The sequence below is a fragment of the Diprion similis genome, chromosome 14 (genome assembly GCF_021155765.1).
Source record: "Diprion similis isolate iyDipSimi1 chromosome 14, iyDipSimi1.1, whole genome shotgun sequence".
Taxonomy (NCBI): domain Eukaryota; kingdom Metazoa; phylum Arthropoda; class Insecta; order Hymenoptera; family Diprionidae; genus Diprion; species Diprion similis.
In genome coordinates, this window is record NC_060118.1 from 7,758,509 (window position 1) to 7,780,760 (window position 22,252).

The following is a 22,252-nucleotide window of genomic DNA, read 5'->3' on the forward strand; positions in this document are numbered from 1 at the left end:
GCGGTTCGATGTGTAAGCCTTTTATCGATGTGCTAAGTTCATCAATATTCTCGGTGTCTTCGGATATCAAATTATTAGTCGAACCTACGCTGACCTCGCCTGAAAAGAAAAAACTCCAACTGACCGTAGGTTAGTAGAAAAAAGAAAAAGGTTTCTCGACTGGTATGTCGGACAAGTCTATTGGAACGAGATATCATTTTTGAAGGCGTTGAAACGGTGGTTTAATCTGACTGTTGCAAATGCTATCGAATTTTCATGAAAAGCTAAACATGATTCATTCTTACGCTACATCGTGTGTTTTAGTTTAATCCTGAAATGCGATTCCAACGGTCGAAAAACGATTCCGTATATAATTGAGTTGCTTAGAAGCAAATGTTCAATGTTGAATTAATAATTTCTTGTGTTTGTTTTTTTTTCCAGTTTCCAACCTGATCATTTGCGTTGATCCGTCGACGTTTCTTGAAATCTATCTCACGCTTTTCCAAGCACTGTCAATGGATCGGTAGCTCGCAAACGAAAGGAAGTGGTGAATTGCATTTGTGATCATTGAGCCTACCACTCGAGTGCAAGGATCCACAATTTTCTCCGATCCGGCGATTGGATACTCCTTTTGCCCACTCGTTAAATCCAGTCTTGGACACTGCTTGCCCGTGGATGGTGACGTAGTGGCTTTCCTCGTAAAAATCGTGGAAACCCACGTTGACGTGACTCGGTTGCGGGGACTGTGCCTTCCTCACTTTCAACACTGCATCCATCTTAGCCACGAAATGGATGATGACCAAGTGTCCACCCTCTTGCTCGCAGGCGATCCGAGCCTGGTTCCACGGAAGTTTTTGCGAGTGCAGCTTGTAGCCACCGATGCCCGGAAAGTACCTGCATCACATGACACCAAATTCCATCAAAGGACAAAATTTCTTTGACCACCTATCGAAGCTGACACTCACGTGTAATCGTCCCTTCTGACAGTCGGTAGATTTCTAACGAGGCAGGTCGGATCCGCGTTGCCAGTTGTTCCTGGACCTAACACAACGTGAGGAGGATGCCATGGATGAGATCCAAAAATGCGCTTTCCACATCGCGTAGGAGAATGACACTGCCAATATGATCCGGAAATACTCACCTAGTATTACTTACACCGGAGGTTGGGCAGGTGCTGTACGAGCGGGCATGACGACGAAGGAATCGAAGCATGATTGTTGCGCCAAAGTATAAGATACGAGGCAGAGCAACGTTTGAACCGCGAAGAACCTGACCGCCATGGCTGAGGTGTGGATGCACTATTTCCGGCGCAGTTTCAACTACTTGTTCGATCCTCGCGACCAGGAAAATTTCAGAGACACGCCGACTATGATGCTGCCTTTATACCCAACTCGCGAGTCGTTAGCTTATCGTTACACGCCGATCACCTGCGATCGATAATTTATGAGAATTGAGAGATTAGCATAACAGATGCTACAGGCTTATAATCAATAATAAATGAAAATTCTCAATAATAATCCTTGCGAAACTTGAACCTGACGACAAGCGTGATCAAGTCAGTAATTTGACTTATAGTAACTGATCCTCCGGTTCATTTGCATTATCATGGGTGGTTTCACATTTTCCTCCGATGCCCTCCAGGGCAGAAGTTCGTTCGGTCGTGAGTACATTCGGGCTGAAGAGATTCGGCATGTGTTACGTGTTACCCAAAGTTGGGTATGAACATTAAATTTTGTTAGAGTTGACTTTCAATAATGACAAAAAATTATTCGCTGAATTTGGCGGGCGGAATTGCGATGAAATCTCAGAGTTTATCTCATATACGTCTCACTTTGCACAAATTAAACTTGCGGCGATTGGCGTTTGGAAGGATGAATTTATTCGAGTAATGTCCGAATCTTCATTCCTTTTTCTTTCAACTGTTGATTTTACTTGCGGTTCAAAGTTTATCATCACATTCACAGTTGGCAAAAGTAGGTTATTCCACATTTTTTACGTACAGATAATTGTCCAACCTGAAAAAGTTTCAAATTCATTTTCGAATTTCACGTACCGAGACCTTTGAAATATTCTTGCGTCTAATTGAAATTTTCTTCACTACTTGATTTCAAACTGAATCAATAATGAGCGTATATATTCATATGTAAGTAACGCATAGAAATCTATGTCTTTTGATGTGATTAAAGTAGCTTACATAACATTCATGATGTTATTTGATGAAAGTCCCTGTTTCGCAATTTAATCTTAATTCAACAATTTTTAATTTCTAATGTACACAACGTTTCGGCTGGGCTCTGCCGACCCATTTCTGATTACAAGTGAAATAAAAAATACTTAACCAGATATTTGCTTCAATACTATCGTCAGCGCCTTAAAATTTAAAAATAGTACATAAAATATATGTTACAGTTACATTAAGCAAGATATACAATGTTATGCAGTTGATTTTAAATTAATTATAATTAGATTGCTTTAGATTAATCATAATATATACTATATAAATATAAACGTATATCTATACACTATTTATAGCCTAAAGCTATGTATCTATATCTATGGAATTGATTAACAACATATATTGATATTATCTATATTACTTATTGTTATTACGTATTTCGTTCAGAAAATATTTGTTCTGACGAATTTTAGTTTTACTTGGTAGTATGTTGAATGTATTGTGCTTAAAGAGTATCTCAACAGTGTTTGGTAGTTGTGGAATTTTATTGTGAATCTGCGGAACTTGTGCAAGTATAAATTTTATACAAAATCCTTCATAGTACATCAGATTTTAGCAAGGCCCAAAGAATAACCTGGAAAATTTTGGAAAATCGTAATAAAATTTTAAATATTCATATGCTTTCATTGTCTCCATTATGTGTAATGACTTTTTGGGAACCGTCCGTTTCCAACAAATCTGTTTAGGGCCCGAGTAGGATCCTGAACATTTGTAGCAAACGTTATTCGAATCCTGGTAAGAATGAATAATGCGGAACTTTTTTCGTTAATGGATTGCAATTACTGTAAAGTTGTTGGAATAATGTCTGTGCTCAATAAAAAATTATTACCATCAATTGTCAAACGACTTTTTATGTATTTTTGTCCGGTTTACAGTCTCAGAATACGTTTACAATGAGTTACTCAACTCCTGAGGGGAGTGAAACGAACTGGAATTAAAAATTCCGGTTTTAGATTACGGATTATAAATTGAATGATACAGTTGATGCGCACTAATAGAGAGTGACTTCATTGAATAGGGCTGTAAATTTTACAATTCTAGTTTTGAAATTTCTCACCGTTTGTGTCGTGATTTAACAGCAGTTTTTTGTGGACATGCAAAGACCGAATACAATTGCATACACGTAGTGTTTGCAGTGATTGTCCCAAGCTTGATCTCTAGATTTTGGTTATTGCATAGTGTGTCAAATTAGCTTTCATCCAATATGCAAACAGTTTGCTTCAGATAACAGATGCTTTGGCCTCGAAATATCGCTATCGAAGGAATGAAGAATGATCGTAGCTGCGACAATCGAGTGGTATGATTTGCGTGGTTTGCGGTGTTCCCAGAGTCATAGGATATTTGGAATGATAAAATCTGGAGTACCAGGTATCAAAGATGGGGAGAAAGTATGTGAAATTTATTGGTGATGTTTCTGTATAGCTAAAATTGAGGGTCCTCAGGGCATCAACTATCACCGACGTTTATTCGATACTTGCGTGATGATGATTGTATAGTACATGAAAGCAATAAGGAGGAATAATCAATTGAACACAGTCCTCAAACGCTGCGATCAACGCCTAGGAGTCACAGCCAAGAAACTGATGACCTTCAGCGTCATTTCTCTGATGTTGGTCCTGCGCTCTTTTTGCTGAGTTTTCCGGGTTCCTGGGCGTCCAATTATTCCTCTAAGGGTCATACAAATCCATTCGGAGACGAATGATTTTCAGCAGAAAATTTTTTGACGCACTATTCCGACGTAATTTTGGGAGAGAAATCGATTAAGCGCAGTCCCAATACGCTGCAAGCAACGGATTGGAAGTTACAGCCTAAAAACTGCAGATTTTCATCGTCATTTCTCAGCTGCTGGTCCTAGGCTATTTTTCACGTGTTTTCTGAGTTCCTGGGCGTCGAATTAGTCTAAAAAGCGTCATACGGATCGATTCCCAGACAAAAGATTTTTCGGCCAAAAAAAATCCAAGGCTAACCCCTTTGCATTTTTGGCGAAAATTTCGACGACTTTGAAAAGCGCTGCAAATAATTCTTTAGGGTACTATTCCGACGTGATTTTGCGAGAGGAATCGATTAATCGCAGTCCCGATACGCTGCGAGCAACACCTGCAAAGTTACAGCCGAAAAACTGCAGATTTTCATCGTCATTTCTCCGCTGCTGGTCCTAGGCTATTTTTCACGTGTTTTCTGAGTTCCTGGGCGTCGAATTAGTCTAAAAAGCGTCATACGGATCGATTCCCAGACAAAAGATTTTTCGGCCAAAAAAAATCCAAGGCTAACCCCTTTGCATTTTTGGCGAAAATTTCGACGACTTTGAAAAGTGCTGCAATTAATTCTTTAGGGTACTATTCCGACGTGATTTTGCGAGAGGAATCGATTAATCGCAGTCCCGATACGCTGCGAGCAACACCTGCAAAGTTACAGCCGAAAAACTGCAGATTTTCATCGTCATTTCTCCGCTGCTGGTCCTAGGCTATTTTTCACGTGTTTTCTGAGTTCCTGGGCGTCGAATTAGTCTAAAAAGCGTCATACGGATCGATTCCCAGACAAAAGATTTTTCGGCCAAAAAAAATCCAAGGCTAACCCCTTTGCATTTTTGGCGAAAATTTCGACGACTTTGAAAAGTGCTGCAATTAATTCTTTAGGGTACTATTCCGACGTGATTTTGCGAGAGGAATCGATTAATCGCAGTCCCGATACGCTGCGAGCAACACCTGCAAAGTTACAGCCGAAAAACTGCAGATTTTCATCGTCATTTCTCCGCTGCTGGTCCTAGGCTATTTTTCACGTGTTTTCTGAGTTCCTGGGCGTCGAATTAGTCTAAAAAGCGTCATACGGATCGATTCCCAGACAAAAGATTTTTCCGCCAAAAAAAATCCAAGGCTAACCCCTTTGCATTTTTGGCAAAAATTTCGACGACTTTGAAAAGTGCTGCAATTAATTCTTTAGGGTACTATTCCGACGTGATTTTGCGAGAGGAATCGATTGATCGCAGTCCCGATACGCTGCGAGCAACACCTGCAAAGTTACAGCCAAAAAACTGCAGATTTTCATCGTCATTTCTCCGCTGCTGGTCCTAGGCTATTTTTCACGTGTTTTCTGAGTTCCTGGGCGTGGAATTAGTCTAAAAAGCGTCATACGGATCGATTCCCAGACAAAAGATTTTTCGGCCAAAAAAAATCCAAGGCTAACCCCTTTGCATTTTTGGCGAAAATTTCGACGACTTTGAAAAGCGCTGCAAATAATTCTTTAGGGTACTATTCCGACGTGATTTTGCGAGAGGAATCGATTAATCGCAGTCCCGATACGCTGCGAGCAACACCTGCAAAGTTACAGCCGAAAAACTGCAGATTTTCATCGTCATTTCTCCGCTGCTGGTCCTAGGCTATTTTTCACGTGTTTTCTGAGTTCCTGGGCGTCGAATTAGTCTAAAAAGCGTCATACGGATCGATTCCCAGACAAAAGATTTTTCGGCCAAAAAAAATCCAAGGCTAACCCCTTTGCATTTTTGGCGAAAATTTCGACGACTTTGAAAAGTGCTGCAATTAATTCTTTAGGGTACTATTCCGACGTGATTTTGCGAGAGGAATCGATTAATCGCAGTCCCGATACGCTGCGAGCAACACCTGCAAAGTTACAGCCGAAAAACTGCAGATTTTCATCGTCATTTCTCCGCTGCTGGTCCTAGGCTATTTTTCACGTGTTTTCTGAGTTCCTGGGCGTCGAATTAGTCTAAAAAGCGTCATACGGATCGATTCCCAGACAAAAGATTTTTCGGCCAAAAAAAATCCAAGGCTAACCCCTTTGCATTTTTGGCGAAAATTTCGACGACTTTGAAAAGTGCTGCAATTAATTCTTTAGGGTACTATTCCGACGTGATTTTGCGAGAGGAATCGATTGATCGCAGTCCCGATACGCTGCGAGCAACACCTGCAAAGTTACAGCCAAAAAACTGCAGATTTTCATCGTCATTTCTCCGCTGCTGGTCCTAGGCTATTTTTCACGTGTTTTCTGAGTTCCTGGGCGTCGAATTAGTCTAAAAAGCGTCATACGGATAGATTCCCAGACAAAAGATTTTTCGGCCAAACAAAATCCAAGGCTAACCCCTTTGCATTTTTGGCGAAAATTTCGACGACTTTGAAAAGCGCTGCAATTAATTCTTTAGGGTACTATTCCGACGTGATTTTGCGAGAGGAATCGATTAATCGCAGTCCCGATACGCTGCGAGCAACACCTGCAAAGTTACAGCCGAAAAACTGCAGATTTTCATCGTCATTTCTCCGCTGCTGGTCCTAGGCTATTTTTCACGTGTTTTCTGAGTTCCTGGGCGTCGAATTAGTCTAAAAAGCGTCATACGGATCGATTCCCGGACAAAAGATTTTTCGGCCAAAAAAAATCCAAGGCTAACCCCTTTGCATTTTTGGCAAAAATTTCGACGACTTTGAAAAGTGCTGCAATTAATTCTTGTGGGTACTATTCCGACGTGATTTCGCGAGAGGAATCGATTAATCGCAGTCCCGATACGCTGCGAGCAACACCTGCAAAGTTACAGCCGAAAAACTGCAGATTTTCATCGTCATTTCTCCGCTGCTGGTCCTAGGCTATTTTTCACGTCTTTTCTGAGTTCCTGGGCGTCGAATTAGTCTAAAAAGCGTCATACGGATCGATTCCCAGACAAAAGATTTTTCGGCCAAACAAAATCCAAGGCTAACCCCTTTGCATTTTTGGCGAAAATTTCGACGACTTTGAAAAGCGCTGCAATTAATTCTTTGGGGTACTATTCCGACGTGATTTTGCGAGAGGAATCGATTAATCGCAGTCCCGATACGCTGCGAGCAACACCTGCAAAGTTACAGCCGAAAAACTGCAGATTTTCATCGTCATTTCTCCGCTGCTGGTCCTAGGCTATTTTTCACGTGTTCTCTGAGTTCCTGGGCGTCGAATTAGTCTGAAAAGCGTCATACGGATCGATTCCCGGACAAAAGATTTTTCGGCCAAAAAAAATCCAAGGCTAACCCCTTTGCATTTTTGGCAAAAATTTCGACGACTTTGAAAAGTGCTGCAATTAATTCTTTAGGGTACTATTCCGACGTGATTTTGCGAAAGGAATCGATTAATCGCAGTCCCGATACGCTGCGAGCAACACCTGCAAAGTTACGGCCGAAAAACTGCAGATTTTCATCGTCATTTCTCCGCTGCTGGTCCTAGGCTATTTTTCACGTGTTTTCTGAGTTCCTGGGCGTCGAATTAGTCTAAAAAGCGTCATACGGATCGATTCCCAGACAAAAGATTTTTCGGCCAAAAAAATCCAAGGCTAACCCCTTTGCATTTTTGGCAAAAATTTCGACGACTTTGAAAAGTGCTGCAATTAATTCTTTAGGGTACTATTCCGACGTGATTTTGCGAGAGGAATCGATTAATCGCAGTCCCGATACGCTGCGAGCAACACCTGCAAAGTTACAGCCAAAAAACTGCAGATTTTCATCGTCATTTCTCCGCTGCTGGTCCTAGGCTATTTTTCACGTGTTTTCTGAGTTCCTGGGCGTCGAATTAGTCTAAAAAGCGTCATACGGATCGATTTCCAGACAAAAGATTTTTCGGCCAAAAAAAATCCAAGGCTAACCCCTTTGCATTTTTGGCGAAAATTTCGACGACTTTGAAAAGTGCTGCAATTAATTCTTCAAAGTACTATTCCAAAGTGATTTTGCGAGAGGAATCGATTAATCGCAGTCCCGATACGCTGCGAGCAACACCTGCAAAGTTACAGCCGAAAAACTGCAGATTTTCATCGTCATTTCTCCGCTGCTGGTCCTAGGCTATTTTTCACGTGTTTTCTGAGTTCCTGGGCGTCGAATTAGTCTAAAAAGCGTCATACGGATCGATTCCCAGACAAAAGATTTTTCGGCCAAAAAAAATCCAAGGCTAACCCCTTTGCATTTTTGGCGAAAATTTCGACGACTTTGAAAAGTGCTGCAATTAATTCTTTAGGGTACTATTCCGACGTGATTTTGCGAAAGGAATCGATTAATCGCAGTCCCGATACGCTGCGAGCAACACCTGCAAAGTTACAGCCGAAAAACTGCAGATTTTCATCGTCATTTCTCCGCTGCTGGTCCTAGGCTATTTTTCACGTGTTTTCTGAGTTCCTGGGCGGCGAATTAGTCTAATAAGCGTCATACGGATCGATTCCCAGACAAAAGATTTTTCGGCCAAAAAAAATCCAAGGCTAACCCCTTTGCATTTTTGGCGAAAATTTCGACGACTTTGAAAAGTGCTGCAATTAATTCTTCAAAGTACTATTCCAAAGTGATTTTGCGAGAGGAATCGATTAATCGCAGTCCCGATACGCTGCGAGCAACACCTGCAAAGTTACAGCCGAAAAACTGCAGATTTTCATCGTCATTTCTCCGCTGCTGGTCCTAGGCTATTTTTCACGTGTTTTCTGAGTTCCTGGGCGTCGAATTAGTCTAAAAAGCGTCATACGGATCGATTCCCAGACAAAAGATTTTTCGGCCAAAAAAAATCCAAGGCTAACCCCTTTGCATTTTTGGCGAAAATTTCGACGACTTTGAAAAGTGCTGCAATTAATTCTTTAGGGTACTATTCCGACGTGATTTTGCGAAAGGAATCGATTAATCGCAGTCCCGATACGCTGCGAGCAACACCTGCAAAGTTACAGCCGAAAAACTGCAGATTTTCATCGTCATTTCTCCGCTGCTGGTCCTAGGCTATTTTTCACGTGTTTTCTGAGTTCCTGGGCGGCGAATTAGTCTAAAAAGCGTCATACGGTTCGATTCCCAGACGAAAGATTTTTCGGCCAAAAAAAATCCAAGGCTAACCCCTTTGCATTTTTGGCAAAAATTTTGACGACTTTGAAAAATGCTGCAATTAATTCTTTAGAGTACTATTCCCACGTAATTTTGCGAGAGGAATCGATTAATCGCAGTCCCGATACGCTGCGAGCAACACCTGCAAAGTTACAGCCGAAAAACTGCAGATTTTCATCGTCATTTCTCTGCTGCTGGTCCTAGGCTATTTTTCATGTGTTTTCTGAGTTCCTGGGCGTCGAATTAGTCTAAAAAGCGTCATACGGATCGATTCCCAGACAAAAGATTTTTCGGCCAAAAAAAATCCAAGGCTAACCCCTTTGCATTTTTGGCGAAAATTTCGACGACTTTGAAAAGTGCTGCAATTATTTCTTTAGGGTACTATTCCGACGTGATTTTGCGAGAGGAATCGATTAATCGCAGTCCCGATACGCTGCGAGCAACACCTGCAAAGTTACAGCCGAAAAACTGCAGATTTTCATCGTCATTTCTCCGCTGCTGGTCCTAGGCTATTTTTCACGTGTCTTCTGAGTTCCTGGGCGGCGAATTAGTCTAAAAAGCGTCATACGGATCGATTCCCAGACAAAAGATTTTTCGGCCAAAAAAAATCCAAGGCTAACTTTGCATTTTTGGCGAAAATTTCGATGACTTTGAAAAGTGCTGCAATTAATTCTTTAGAGTACTATTCCGACGTAATTTCGCGAGAGGAATCGATTAATCGCAGTCCCGATACGCTGCGAGCAACACCTGCAAAGTTACAGCCGAAAAACTGCAGATTTTCATCGTCATTTCTCTGCTGCTGGTCCTAGGCTATTTTTCATGTGTTTTCTGAGTTCCTGGGCGTCGAATTAGTCTAAAAAGCGTCATACGGATCGATTCCCAGACAAACGATTTTTCGGCCAAAAAAAATCCAAGGCTAACCCCTTTGCATTTTTGGCGAAAATTTCGACGACTTTGAAAAGTGCTGCAATTAATTCTTTAGAGTACTATTCCCACGTAATTTTGCGAGAGGAATCGATTAATCGCAGTCCCGATACGCTGCGAGCAACACCTGCAAAGTTACAGCCGAAAAACTGCAGATTTTCATCGTCATTTCTCCGCTGCTGGTCCTAGGCTATTTTTCACGTGTTTTCTGAGTTCCTGGGCGTCGAATTAGTCTAAAAAGCGTCATACGGATCGATTCCCAGACAAAAGATTTTTCGGCCAAAAAAATCCAAGGCTAACCCCTTTGCATTTTTGGCAAAAATTTCGACGACTTTGAAAAGTGCTGCAATTAATTCTTTAGGGTACTATTCCGACGTGATTTTGCGAGAGGAATCGATTAATCGCAGTCCCGATACGCTGCGAGCAACACCTGCAAAGTTACAGCCAAAAAACTGCAGATTTTCATCGTCATTTCTCCGCTGCTGGTCCAAGGCTATTTTTCACGTGTTTTCTGAGTTCCTGGGCGTCGAATTAGTCTAAAAAGAGTCATACGGATCGATTCCCAGACGAAAGATTTTTCGGCCAAAAAAAATCCAAGGCTAACCCCTTTGCATTTTTGGCAAAAATTTCGACGACTTTGAAAAGTGCTGCAATTAATTCTTTAGGGTACTATTCCGACGTGATTTTGCGAGAGGAGACGATTAATCGCAGTCCCGATACGCTGCGAGCAACACCTGCAAAGTTAGAGCCGAAAAACTGCAGATTTTCATCGTCATTTCTCCGCTGCTGGTCCTAGGCTATTTTTCACGTGTTTTCTGAGTTCCTGGGCGTCGAATTAGTCTAAAAAGCGTCATACGGATCGATTTCCAGACAAAAGATTTTTCGGCCAAAAAAAATCCAAGGCTAACCCCTTTGCATTTTTGGCGAAAATTTCGACGACTTTGAAAAGTGCTGCAATTAATTCTTCAAAGTACTATTCCAAAGTGATTTTGCGAGAGGAATCGATTAATCGCAGTCCCGATACGCTGCGAGCAACACCTGCAAAGTTACAGCCGAAAAACTGCAGATTTTCATCGTCATTTCTCCGCTGCTGGTCCTAGGCTATTTTTCACGTGTTTTCTGAGTTCCTGGGCGTCGAATTAGTCTAAAAAGCGTCATACGGATCGATTCCCAGACAAAAGATTTTTCGGCCAAAAAAAATCCAAGGCTAACCCCTTTGCATTTTTGGCGAAAATTTCGACGACTTTGAAAAGTGCTGCAATTAATTCTTTAGGGTACTATTCCGACGTGATTTTGCGAAAGGAATCGATTAATCGCAGTCCCGATACGCTGCGAGCAACACCTGCAAAGTTACAGCCGAAAAACTGCAGATTTTCATCGTCATTTCTCCGCTGCTGGTCCTAGGCTATTTTTCACGTGTTTTCTGAGTTCCTGGGCGGCGAATTAGTCTAATAAGCGTCATACGGATCGATTCCCAGACAAAAGATTTTTCGGCCAAAAAAAATCCAAGGCTAACCCCTTTGCATTTTTGGCGAAAATTTCGACGACTTTGAAAAGTGCTGCAATTAATTCTTGTGGGTACTATTCCGACGTGATTTCGCGAGAGGAATCGATTAATCGCAGTCCCGATACGCTGCGAGCAACACCTGCAAAGTTACAGCCGAAAAACTGCAGATTTTCATCGTCATTTCTCCGCTGCTGGTCCTAGGCTATTTTTCACGTGTTTTCTGAGTTCCTGGGCGGCGAATTAGTCTAAAAAGCGTCATACGGTTCGATTCCCAGACGAAAGATTTTTCGGCCAAAAAAAATCCAAGGCTAACCCCTTTGCATTTTTGGCAAAAATTTTGACGACTTTGAAAAATGCTGCAATTAATTCTTTAGAGTACTATTCCCACGTAATTTTGCGAGAGGAATCGATTAATCGCAGTCCCGATACGCTGCGAGCAACACCTGCAAAGTTACAGCCGAAAAACTGCAGATTTTCATCGTCATTTCTCTGCTGCTGGTCCTAGGCTATTTTTCATGTGTTTTCTGAGTTCCTGGGCGTCGAATTAGTCTAAAAAGCGTCATACGGATCGATTCCCAGACAAAAGATTTTTCGGCCAAAAAAAATCCAAGGCTAACCCCTTTGCATTTTTGGCGAAAATTTCGACGACTTTGAAAAGTGCTGCAATTATTTCTTTAGGGTACTATTCCGACGTGATTTTGCGAGAGGAATCGATTAATCGCAGTCCCGATACGCTGCGAGCAACACCTGCAAAGTTACAGCCGAAAAACTGCAGATTTTCATCGTCATTTCTCCGCTGCTGGTCCTAGGCTATTTTTCACGTGTTTTCTGAGTTCCTGGGCGGCGAATTAGTCTAAAAAGCGTCATACGGATCGATTCCCAGACAAAAGATTTTTCGGCCAAAAAAAATCCAAGGCTAACTTTGCATTTTTGGCGAAAATTTCGACGACTTTGAAAAGTGCTGCAATTAATTCTTTAGAGTACTATTCCGACGTAATTTCGCGAGAGGAATCGATTAATCGCAGTCCCGATACGCTGCGAGCAACACCTGCAAAGTTACAGCCGAAAAACTGCAGATTTTCATCGTCATTTCTCTGCTGCTGGTCCTAGGCTATTTTTCATGTGTTTTCTGAGTTCCTGGGCGTCGAATTAGTCTAAAAAGCGTCATACGGATCGATTCCCAGACAAACGATTTTTCGGCCAAAAAAAATCCAAGGCTAACCCCTTTGCATTTTTGGCGAAAATTTCGACGACTTTGAAAAGTGCTGCAATTAATTCTTTAGAGTACTATTCCGACGTAATTTTGCGAGAGGAATCGATTAATCGCAGTCCCGATACGCTGCGAGCAACACCCGCAAAGTTACAGCCGAAAAACTGCAGATTTTCATCGTCATTTCTCTGCTGCTGGTCCTAGGCTATTTTTCATGTGTTTTCTGAGTTCCTGGGCGTCGAATTAGTCTAGAAAGCGTCATACGGATCGATTCCCAGACAAAAGATTTTTCGGCCAAAAAAAATCCAAGGCTAACCCCTTTGCATTTTTGGCGAAAATTTCGACGACTTTGAAAAGTGCTGCAATTAATTCTTTAGAGTACTATTCCGACGTAATTTTGCGAGAGGAATCGATTAATCGCAGTCCCGATACGCTGCGAGCAACACCTGCAAAGTTACAGCCGAAAAACTGCAGATTTTCATCGTCATTTCTCTGCTGCTGGTCCTAGGCTATTTTTCATGTGTTTTCTGAGTTCCTGGGCGTCGAATTAGTCTAAAAAGCGTCATACGGATCGATTCCCAGACAAAAGATTTTTCGGCCAAAAAAAATCCAAGGCTAACCCCTTTGCATTTTTGGCGAAAATTTCGACGACTTTGAAAAGTGCTGCAATCAATTCTTTAGAGTACTATTCCGACGTAATTTTGCGAGAGGAATCGATTAATCGCAGTCCCGATACGCTGCGAGCAACACCTGCAAAGTTACAGCCGAAAAACTGCAGATTTTCATCGTCATTTCTCTGCTGCTGGTCCTAGGCTATTTTTCATGTGTTTTCTGAGTTCCTGGGCGTCGAATTAGTCTAAAAAGCGTCATACGGATCGATTCCCAGACAAAAGATTTTTCGGCCAAAAAAAATCCAAGGCTAACCCCTTTGCATTTTTGGCGAAAATTTCGACGACTTTGAAAAGTGCTGCAATTCATTCTTTAGAGTACTATTCCGACGTAATTTTGCGAGAGGAATCGATTAATCGCAGTCCCGATACGCTGCGAGCAACACCTGCAAAGTTACAGCCGAAAAACTGCAGATTTTCATCGTCATTTCTCTGCTGCTGGTCCTAGGCTATTTTTCATGTGTTTTCTGAGTTCCTGGGCGTCGAATTAGTCTAAAAAGCGTCATACGGATCGATTCCCAGACAAAAGATTTTTCGGCCAAAAAAAATCCAAGGCTAACCCCTTTGCATTTTTGGCGAAAATTTCGACGACTTTGAAAAGTGCTGCAATTAATTCTTTAGAGTACTATTCCCACGTAATTTTGCGAGAGGAATCGATTAATCGCAGTCCCGATACGCTGCGAGCAACACCTGCAAAGTTACAGCCGAAAAACTGCAGATTTTCATCGTCATTTCTCTGCTGCTGGTCCTAGGCTATTTTTCATGTGTTTTCTGAGTTCCTGGGCGTCGAATTAGTCTAAAAAGCGTCATACGGATCGATTCCCAGACAAAAGATTTTTCGGCCAAAAAAAATCCAAGGCTAACCCCTTTGCATTTTTGGCGAAAATTTTGACGACTTTGAAAAGTGCTGCAATTAATTCTTTAGAGTACTATTCCGACGTAATTTTGCGAGAGGAATCGATTAATCGCAGTCCCGATACGCTGCGAGCAACACCTGCAAAGTTACAGCCGAAAAACTGCAGATTTTCATCGTCATTTCTCTGCTGCTGGTCCTAGGCTATTTTTCATGTGTTTTCTGAGTTCCTGGGCGTCGAATTAGTCTAAAAAGCGTCATACGGATCGATTCCCAGACAAAAGATTTTTCGGCCAAAAAAAATCCAAGGCTAACCCCTTTGCATTTTTGGCGAAAATTTCGAAGACTTTGAAAAGTGCTGCAATTAATTCTTCAGAGTACTATTCCGACGTAATTTCGCGAGAGGAATCGATTAATCGCAGTCCCGATACGCTGCGAGCAACACCTGCAAAGTTACAGCCGAAAAACTGCAGATTTTCATCGTCATTTCTCTGCTGCTGGTCCTAGGCTATTTTTCATGTGTTTTCTGAGTTCCTGGGCGTCGAATTAGTCTAAAAAGCGTCATACGGATCGATTCCCTGACAAAAGATTTTTCGGCCAAAAAAAATCCAAGGCTAACCCCTTTGCATTTTTGGCGAAAATTTCGACGACTTTGAAAAGTGCTGCAATTAATTCTTTAGAGTACTATTCCGACGTAATTTTGCGAGAGGAATCGATTAATCGCAGTCCCGATACGCTGCGAGCAACACCTGCAAAGTTACAGCCGAAAAACTGCAGATTTTCATCGTCATTTCTCTGCTGCTGGTCCTAGGCTATTTTTCATGTGTTTTCTGAGTTCCTGGGCGTCGAATTAGTCTAAAAAGCGTCATACGGATCGATTCCCTGACAAAAGATTTTTCGGCCAAAAAAAATCCAAGGCTAACCCCTTTCCATTTTTGGCGAAAATTTCGACGACTTTGAAAAGTGCTGCAATTAATTCTTTAGAGTACTATTCCGACGTAATTTTGCGAGAGGAATCGATTAATCGCAGTCCCGATACGCTGCGAGCAACACCTGCAAAGTTACAGCCGAAAAACTGCAGATTTTCATCGTCATTTCTCTGCTGCTGGTCCTAGGCTATTTTTCATGTGTTTTCTGAGTTCCTGGGCGTCGAATTAGTCTAAAAAGCGTCATACGGATCGATTCCCAGACAAAAGATTTTTCGGCCAGAAAAAATCCAAGGCTAACCCCTTTGCATTTTTGGCGAAAATTTCGACGACTTTGAAAAGTGCTGCAATTAATTCTTTAGAGTACTATTCCGACGTAATTTTGCGAGAGGAATCGATTAATCGCAGTCCCGATACGCTGCGAGCAACACCTGCAAAGTTACAGCCGAAAAACTGCAGATTTTCATCGTCATTTCTCTGCTGCTGGTCCTAGGCTATTTTTCATGTGTTTTCTGAGTTCCTGGGCGTCGAATTAGTCTAAAAAGCGTCATACGGATCGATTCCCAGACAAAAGATTTTTCGGCCAAAAAAAATCCAAGGCTAACCCCTTTGCATTTTTGGCGAAAATTTCGACGACTTTGAAAAGTGCTGCAATTAATTCTTTAGAGTACTATTCCGACGTAATTTTGCGAGAGGAATCGATTAATCGCAGTCCCGATACGCTGCGAGCAACACCTGCAAAGTTACAGCCGAAAAACTGCAGATTTTCATCGTCATTTCTCTGCTGCTGGTCCTAGGCTATTTTCGATGTGTTCTCTAAGTTACTGGGCATTCAATTACCCTGGTGGGAGGGTTATACCAATCGATTCCGAAAATCACGATTAAAGCGAGGCTCCCCCCGTTGGATTGTTGGCGAACCGTTGGACAACTTTGAAAAGAGCTTTAAATAATATTTTAATGTACGTGTCTCGAGTCGCGAAAGGAGCCGATTGGGCGCAGTCCTTATACACTGCGAGCTATGATCACCAGTTCAACGTGGAAACACTAACAAAATTGGAAGAAATAGTCTTTCCATCGAAAACGTCTCAGAATTTTCAATAGGAACCAAGAAGATTGATCCTTATTGTGGTTTTCAAAGAAATAAGTAGCATCGAACAGGAAGAACAAGAGCCTGGTACGGAAAGTTGAGACGCAATGAGTCCAGATGAATAGCGCAAACTGTCGAGAATAGGATGAATGGTCTAATACTAAAAGAAAATATGAATATTGAAATCTAACATCTACAGCGAAACAGAAAAATCGAACGTGTATATTGACCAGTCCTTTCCACATGGAGTGAAAAAACTAGAGCTCATCGCATGTAGGTTGGTCACTCTTAAATAGCCTCCAGAAAAGTTGGAAAAAGTCTACAGTGTCCCTTGGGCTAATAGAAAGCGCTGTCATGCACTGTAGTCTCAGAGCTGGACGAGGGCTTTTTCCGAAAGCCCGCAGAATTTTCACGTCAGGTTCCTTGCGATTGCCTTTTAGGGCAGCATAGGAGGCATGGCTCAATGCACAATCGCAAGGAGCCTCACGAAATAATACTGCGTGCTCTCTTGGAAACATCCTTCGAACAATCTTATTGTTTCAACGCAAGGTGGTACTGCTATTAGTTCCACCGATTCTTGTAATCTTCGCTTGTGTCGAAGCCCATGAGGTCCTCGGGAATGCAGCAAGAGACGCCTGTGGTTTTCGATCGGCAAGTAATCCCTGGTTGAGCAGTTGCCGTCACCCAGGCGTCATTTTGAATTTAAATTTTATTCGACGCAAATATTCGTTGAGTTCTAACATCCGTTAGCCCGGATTATGAAGCGAGATGAAACAGTTATGCACAACGCAAGTGTAAATTGATAAATTCAAAAATATTTTGGAGTTTTTTACTCTCAAATAAGAAATCATCATTAACGGTAACTGTGACTGTATTGTATTTGATGGTTAATTGTTGAAATGGCGGCTCATTATTTGAAACTCAATGAATTCCTGTTGGGAATCATTAGGATTTTTTATACGAAAAAAAATTCTTTACACTCGAAGAAGTCACGTATACAATCATTTCGCATGAAAAAAGACGTTGTCGCATTATTAAAGAGCACTTTTACCATTCAACATCAGATATCGCGAATATCGTTGCTCGAGGCGAGTACATGATTGTAAAATCACATAGAATTGTGTGCTTGAAATCAAAATTAATAAATTTTATTGAATTAAGTATGACATAATTAAACTACGAACATGATTATAATTAATTACAAATTAGGAAACACTTATACTAAGTGTCCGTCAAACGAAATTTCCAATCACCGAAATACATGTTCATATAATTCAATCTTAATTAATTACCGTAAAAACTATATTTGTACAACAATCGCCTGTTTTGTGTAAATGTGTACAAGTTGGTCATCAGGGATTTCGATATTATTTTCAATTGCACAGAATAATCTATATAATAAGAATTTCATATTTCTCATTTGTAGACAAATTATTCTATGACTTTTATTGTTTGAGAATCGGGAGGTCAACTCTTTTCTCGCCTTTATCTGACTTACGAACTTTTACATGAAGCACATAATAATGAAACGGATACATCACAGTTGATTATGAGATGATATATCTATATTGATTATATTTAAAGCGAAGTTCTTATCAAGGGAATGCTTATTGTTTACCTATCATCCCTCGCCTCACAGTCACGGTTACAAGTACTATAATTACAATGAACACATTACAAAACATTGAGTCAAAAAAAAGATGAATGTGTGCGCGAATAGCACAAATAGTCGTACAGGCATTCCGAATACCAAGTCACCAAAGATACCGTAGAGCAACATAACGGCAAAAAATACAGTGATATTCATCGTTCACACACGTCATTATTAACTATAATATCATTGTATAAAAGTAATGAAAAGTCTTTATTCTCTAAAACTAATTTCCGCCGTTACAAGCTAAAATAGAGTGTACACGATGAAATACTATACGTTCATTGAAAATAAATTATACAAAAAAATTAATTTACTCTAATCAACGCTCGAGTCCTACAAGAATTACGTTTTATCGGATAGATTGTTTGAGTCTAGATGCAACGGATTTGACTTCCGTTATTTCCTTCTTCTTGTGCGGGTCGGGTTGGAAGCATTTCCATAGCCTCAAAGTTTCGTCTGCTCCTGCACTTAGGACCGTCGTACCATCCGGCGACATGGCCAAATGCAACACTCTGCTAGAGTGCCCCGTCAGCTCTGCCACTTTGGTCATTCCTGGATATTTCCAAATGGTCAATTGGTTCTGAGCGTAACCATGACCAGATACGATTTCCTTGTACGTCGTTGACCAAAGCAAGGAACATACTTGTGACTTCGTGTCTATCGTATTCACACATGCACCTGTAACAGAATAGGAGCAAACATTTATTCACAATTTCGTACCTGAGTTCAACGTACCGTCTTCAAGTATTAATAATTCTTCCGTTTCTATATAATCACGGATTGTGAACATACCTGTATTGCAGTTCCAGAATCGTATAGTTCTATCCGCAGTTCCACCGCCACTGGCCAAGATGTTATTCTGCCACGGACACCAAGCAAGTGCCTTCACGGCGGCCTGATGTTGATTCAGGGAATAAATAGGCTGTGTATGCGAGTGATTTTGGCCAGCGACCGCGGACCACACCATCAACATATTGTCGTTTGCTCCGCTAGCGAGATATTTGCCATCGGGTGACCACTTCAAGCCACAAACTTCTTGGGCGTGTGCGTTTATGGAAGCAACTACGTGATCCCGTTGTCTAACGTCGTGATGTACGATTTGTCCAGATCTGTGAAAAAGGTTCAACATTTTTCACTCAAATAAAAATAAGTTTAAAGGCATTAAGAGAGCTGTCCATGTGTTTGCGCAACTTTAACTCTTACCTGCATCCAGTTGACAATATATGCGAATTCCACGCCAGGGAACCAACTCTGGACACGTGCCCATTCATCACTCGCACTCTCTTCATTTGACTGCAATCCCATAGCTCTGTATTTCCTGTCGTAGTTCCTACAGCTAAGTATGGGCCCTCCTGAATCCATCCCACAGAACACACGTAGTCAGAGCCTTCTAGCTCCAGAAGTTGTTCTATGGTTCCTGTTCCTGCATTCCATAGATATACGTTTGCTCCCAGAGCTACTGCTAACAGGTTTGACGATGACCAGTCCACGAGATTTAGATCTGAAGTGAGGAAAGAATTGATAATAGTTTTAAAAAAAAGATGATACATGTGAATCACATAGCTGTTCGATGCCTGGTGTATGGCAAACCGACTTACAGTAATCGTCTATGATTTCTGGAGCATCCAAAATCCTGTCTGGTGCTTGCGGAATGTATCTTGTAGAAGCTTTGACACTGGCAGGTGTCTTTGTCTGGCTATAGACAACTCTGAGTGGATTTTGATAGCCTTCGGGCGGTGCTGGGGCTTTATTTTGGTAGGAGAGAACCCTCATGTTGTTAATATCACCACCGTGCAAATTTTCCCCTATTAGACGCTGCATTTCTCTCTTTGAAGGACTGATGGTTTCACCGTTATTTGCGTCATCGGTATTTTGTTGCTGAAGCTACAAGTAACATTAAGAAATGAGAATAAGTTACCAAGTATAACGGCATTATTCCTATCCTGTATACAAAACTACAATTTCTTTCACTCTCTTCAAGCTCACCTTGTAGTGACCCAGGTCAAAATTTGTCGTTGATCTCGAGGGTATGAACCTATCCCCTCCACTAGGGGTCTTCGCTGGGGTCGTTGAAGCTCGACCTGTCACCAAAAGCAGGTTCAACATTTCAGCCACTACACACAGACAACACACACAGCAATGTTAATCACACATTACAAGCATACTGGACAATCAACAATAGGCAGATTATAATAAAAAGTACTAAAAGATATTTGGTAAGTGCTATATCATGCCACGGAAATATCAACAATTTTTAAAAGCATTGAACAAGTAACAACAAATAGGTGGGAAGTCTGACATAAATTTAGAACATGCCTTCTCGCGGTGTTTTACTTTCTAGAAAGCTTCAAATTTGAGCATCGTATTAATCTTTTTAATGATATTATCATAAAATGTGAGGCTTCCTAATGCTTTCGTCTAAAGCCTTTGATGATTTTTTGTTAAATAATAATATTTTGGTTTAGGTCTGATATTTTATTTAGAAATTCTCCATAGTTGATCATTGCGAATGATACATCATAAAATAAAACTAACATATTACACTAATATAATTTTAGGTCAAGGTAAAAAATAAATTCACACATGAATAACAACAAACAAGAATTAGAATTAGAATAGTAAAAAAAGGTTTTCAATCAGGATCACATAGTTTGATCATCTATAATAATTTATACCAATAATTCGAATTGCAGGTTTGAAACGAAACTTGCGGATCATTTTGCTGATTTTTGAGACTTTTAAGAACACTGAGTCAAAGATACAAGACAAGCATTAGGTACTAACTACTGCCACACACACACACACCTCATTCATACCAAAAACCCAACAGCACGCACATATTAAAAACAAATGAAAAATTGTACTTACTGGGAGATTTTTTCGTGCCCTTTGCCGGTGTTTTTTTACTCCGTGTTTCAGATCGTTTGGTCGGTGTTTTGCTGGTTGTTGAATTTACAAATGATCCACTCATCACTTTTCGTGACGAATTTATACTCATGTTTATGCTGTAAAATGAAACATTGTGAAATTAAAAACTAGGAAAGAAGGATCAAATAGGAATGTTAAAAAATAATTCTCCTATCAGGAAACAAGATTAATTGAGTATTAGAAGTTATTTTTTTACAAGAAACTTACTACAAACGGTCTATTAAAAATTTTTAATACTCCATAGCGATTTAAGGTAATATTTTATTCTTTCTTGACGGACTAAAATTACCCAAGTGAAAAATTATTTTTGCAATATTTAATTAACTTGTCGGTCTGGCAAAATGCAATCTCGATATTTTGAATCAAACCGTAAAAAATAGAGGGGGGGGGGGGGGGGGATGTATTCGTTATAGTCTTATTTTCGAATACCAACGGAAGAGAAAAAACTCTAATCTCAGTTACCGACGGTTCTTCTTAGTTTCCGTAGTCAAGACGCTGTAGAGGTAATGAAAAAAGTGTTACCCACGTCCTTCACCGAGCAGTAGAGGAAAAAACCGGAGATACAAAATAGCGAGGTAAAAATGTGGGAAGGTAGAAAAGGAAAGCGAGATCCCGATAAATACCTTGAATTTGACGCTTCCAGACATTTCTTCTGCCACCTAGGAACAGGGCCTTTAACAGGCTCGTCCATGCGGGTTAAGCTGTTGAGCTCTTTCATGTACTTTAGATGAGACATGTTACTTGAAATGTTAATAGCAAATTCTACAAGCAGCACGTATAAACACGTGTAATTAATAACAGAGAAGGCAGTTGTATAGAAAATTGATAGGGCAGTTGAGACGGACACTCAATTCAGCATCCCGACAGCTTTTCTTCTCTCAGGTGTCCGTCGGCGGTCCGCAGGCTTCACAGTTTTCGGATAAATTGTACTCGCGTTTCTAGTCAAAGAGTCGCACTGATTCTATGCCTTGAGTTTATCAGGAATCTCGTTGGCCGTTAAGCGTGAAACACGACGCGACGAGTATCCGCCACAGGTAAAAAAATCCGTTCAAAAACTACGCAATGTGCGAGAGATTAGCTTCGACCATTTAAATCGAGAACAAAACACCCGAAACGACCGTTGAGGTTTAAATGTACTCGACGTTCGAAGCTCTGGCCTTTTATCCCAGAGGACTCTGCAGTTATTTATACACGCGACATCCGATTGGCTGACGCAAAATAAGCGAATCTGATTGGCTCGCTGCAAAATAAGCGAATCTAATTGGCTCGTTGCAAATTGGGCAAATCTGATTGGCTCAGCGAGCCGTGACAGTTCCTGGAGGAATTCAACTGGAATCAACAATAGCTTACAATCGGCGGGCGAGCGACCAACCGTGCCTAATGAAGTCGTGACTAACAATAAGCTTGGGGGATCGTTGGAAAAAATAATCTTTTTCACCACTCCTGACGCCAAACACTACTC

General features: G+C 41.1%; 1 protein-coding gene and 1 pseudogene across 1 annotated transcript; both read right to left on the reverse strand.

The window, feature by feature from the left end:
• Window positions 1-479: 479 nt before the first annotated feature.
• Window positions 480-1,322, reverse strand: LOC124414816 (annotated as a pseudogene).
• A 16,061-nt stretch (window positions 1,323-17,383) lies between these two features.
• On the reverse strand, window positions 17,384-21,921 carry LOC124415095 (cell division cycle protein 20 homolog). Its single transcript, XM_046896396.1, has 7 exons — window positions 21,414-21,921; window positions 20,731-20,867; window positions 19,849-19,943; window positions 19,461-19,746; window positions 19,066-19,363; window positions 18,655-18,971; window positions 17,384-18,540 (listed from the first exon to the last, which is right to left on the reverse strand). The coding sequence occupies exons 1-7, from the start codon at window positions 21,524-21,526 to the stop codon at window positions 18,212-18,214; spliced, it is 1,575 nt and encodes a 524-aa protein (XP_046752352.1). The 5' UTR covers window positions 21,527-21,921; the 3' UTR covers window positions 17,384-18,211.
• Between the last annotated feature and the right edge of the window lie 331 nt (window positions 21,922-22,252).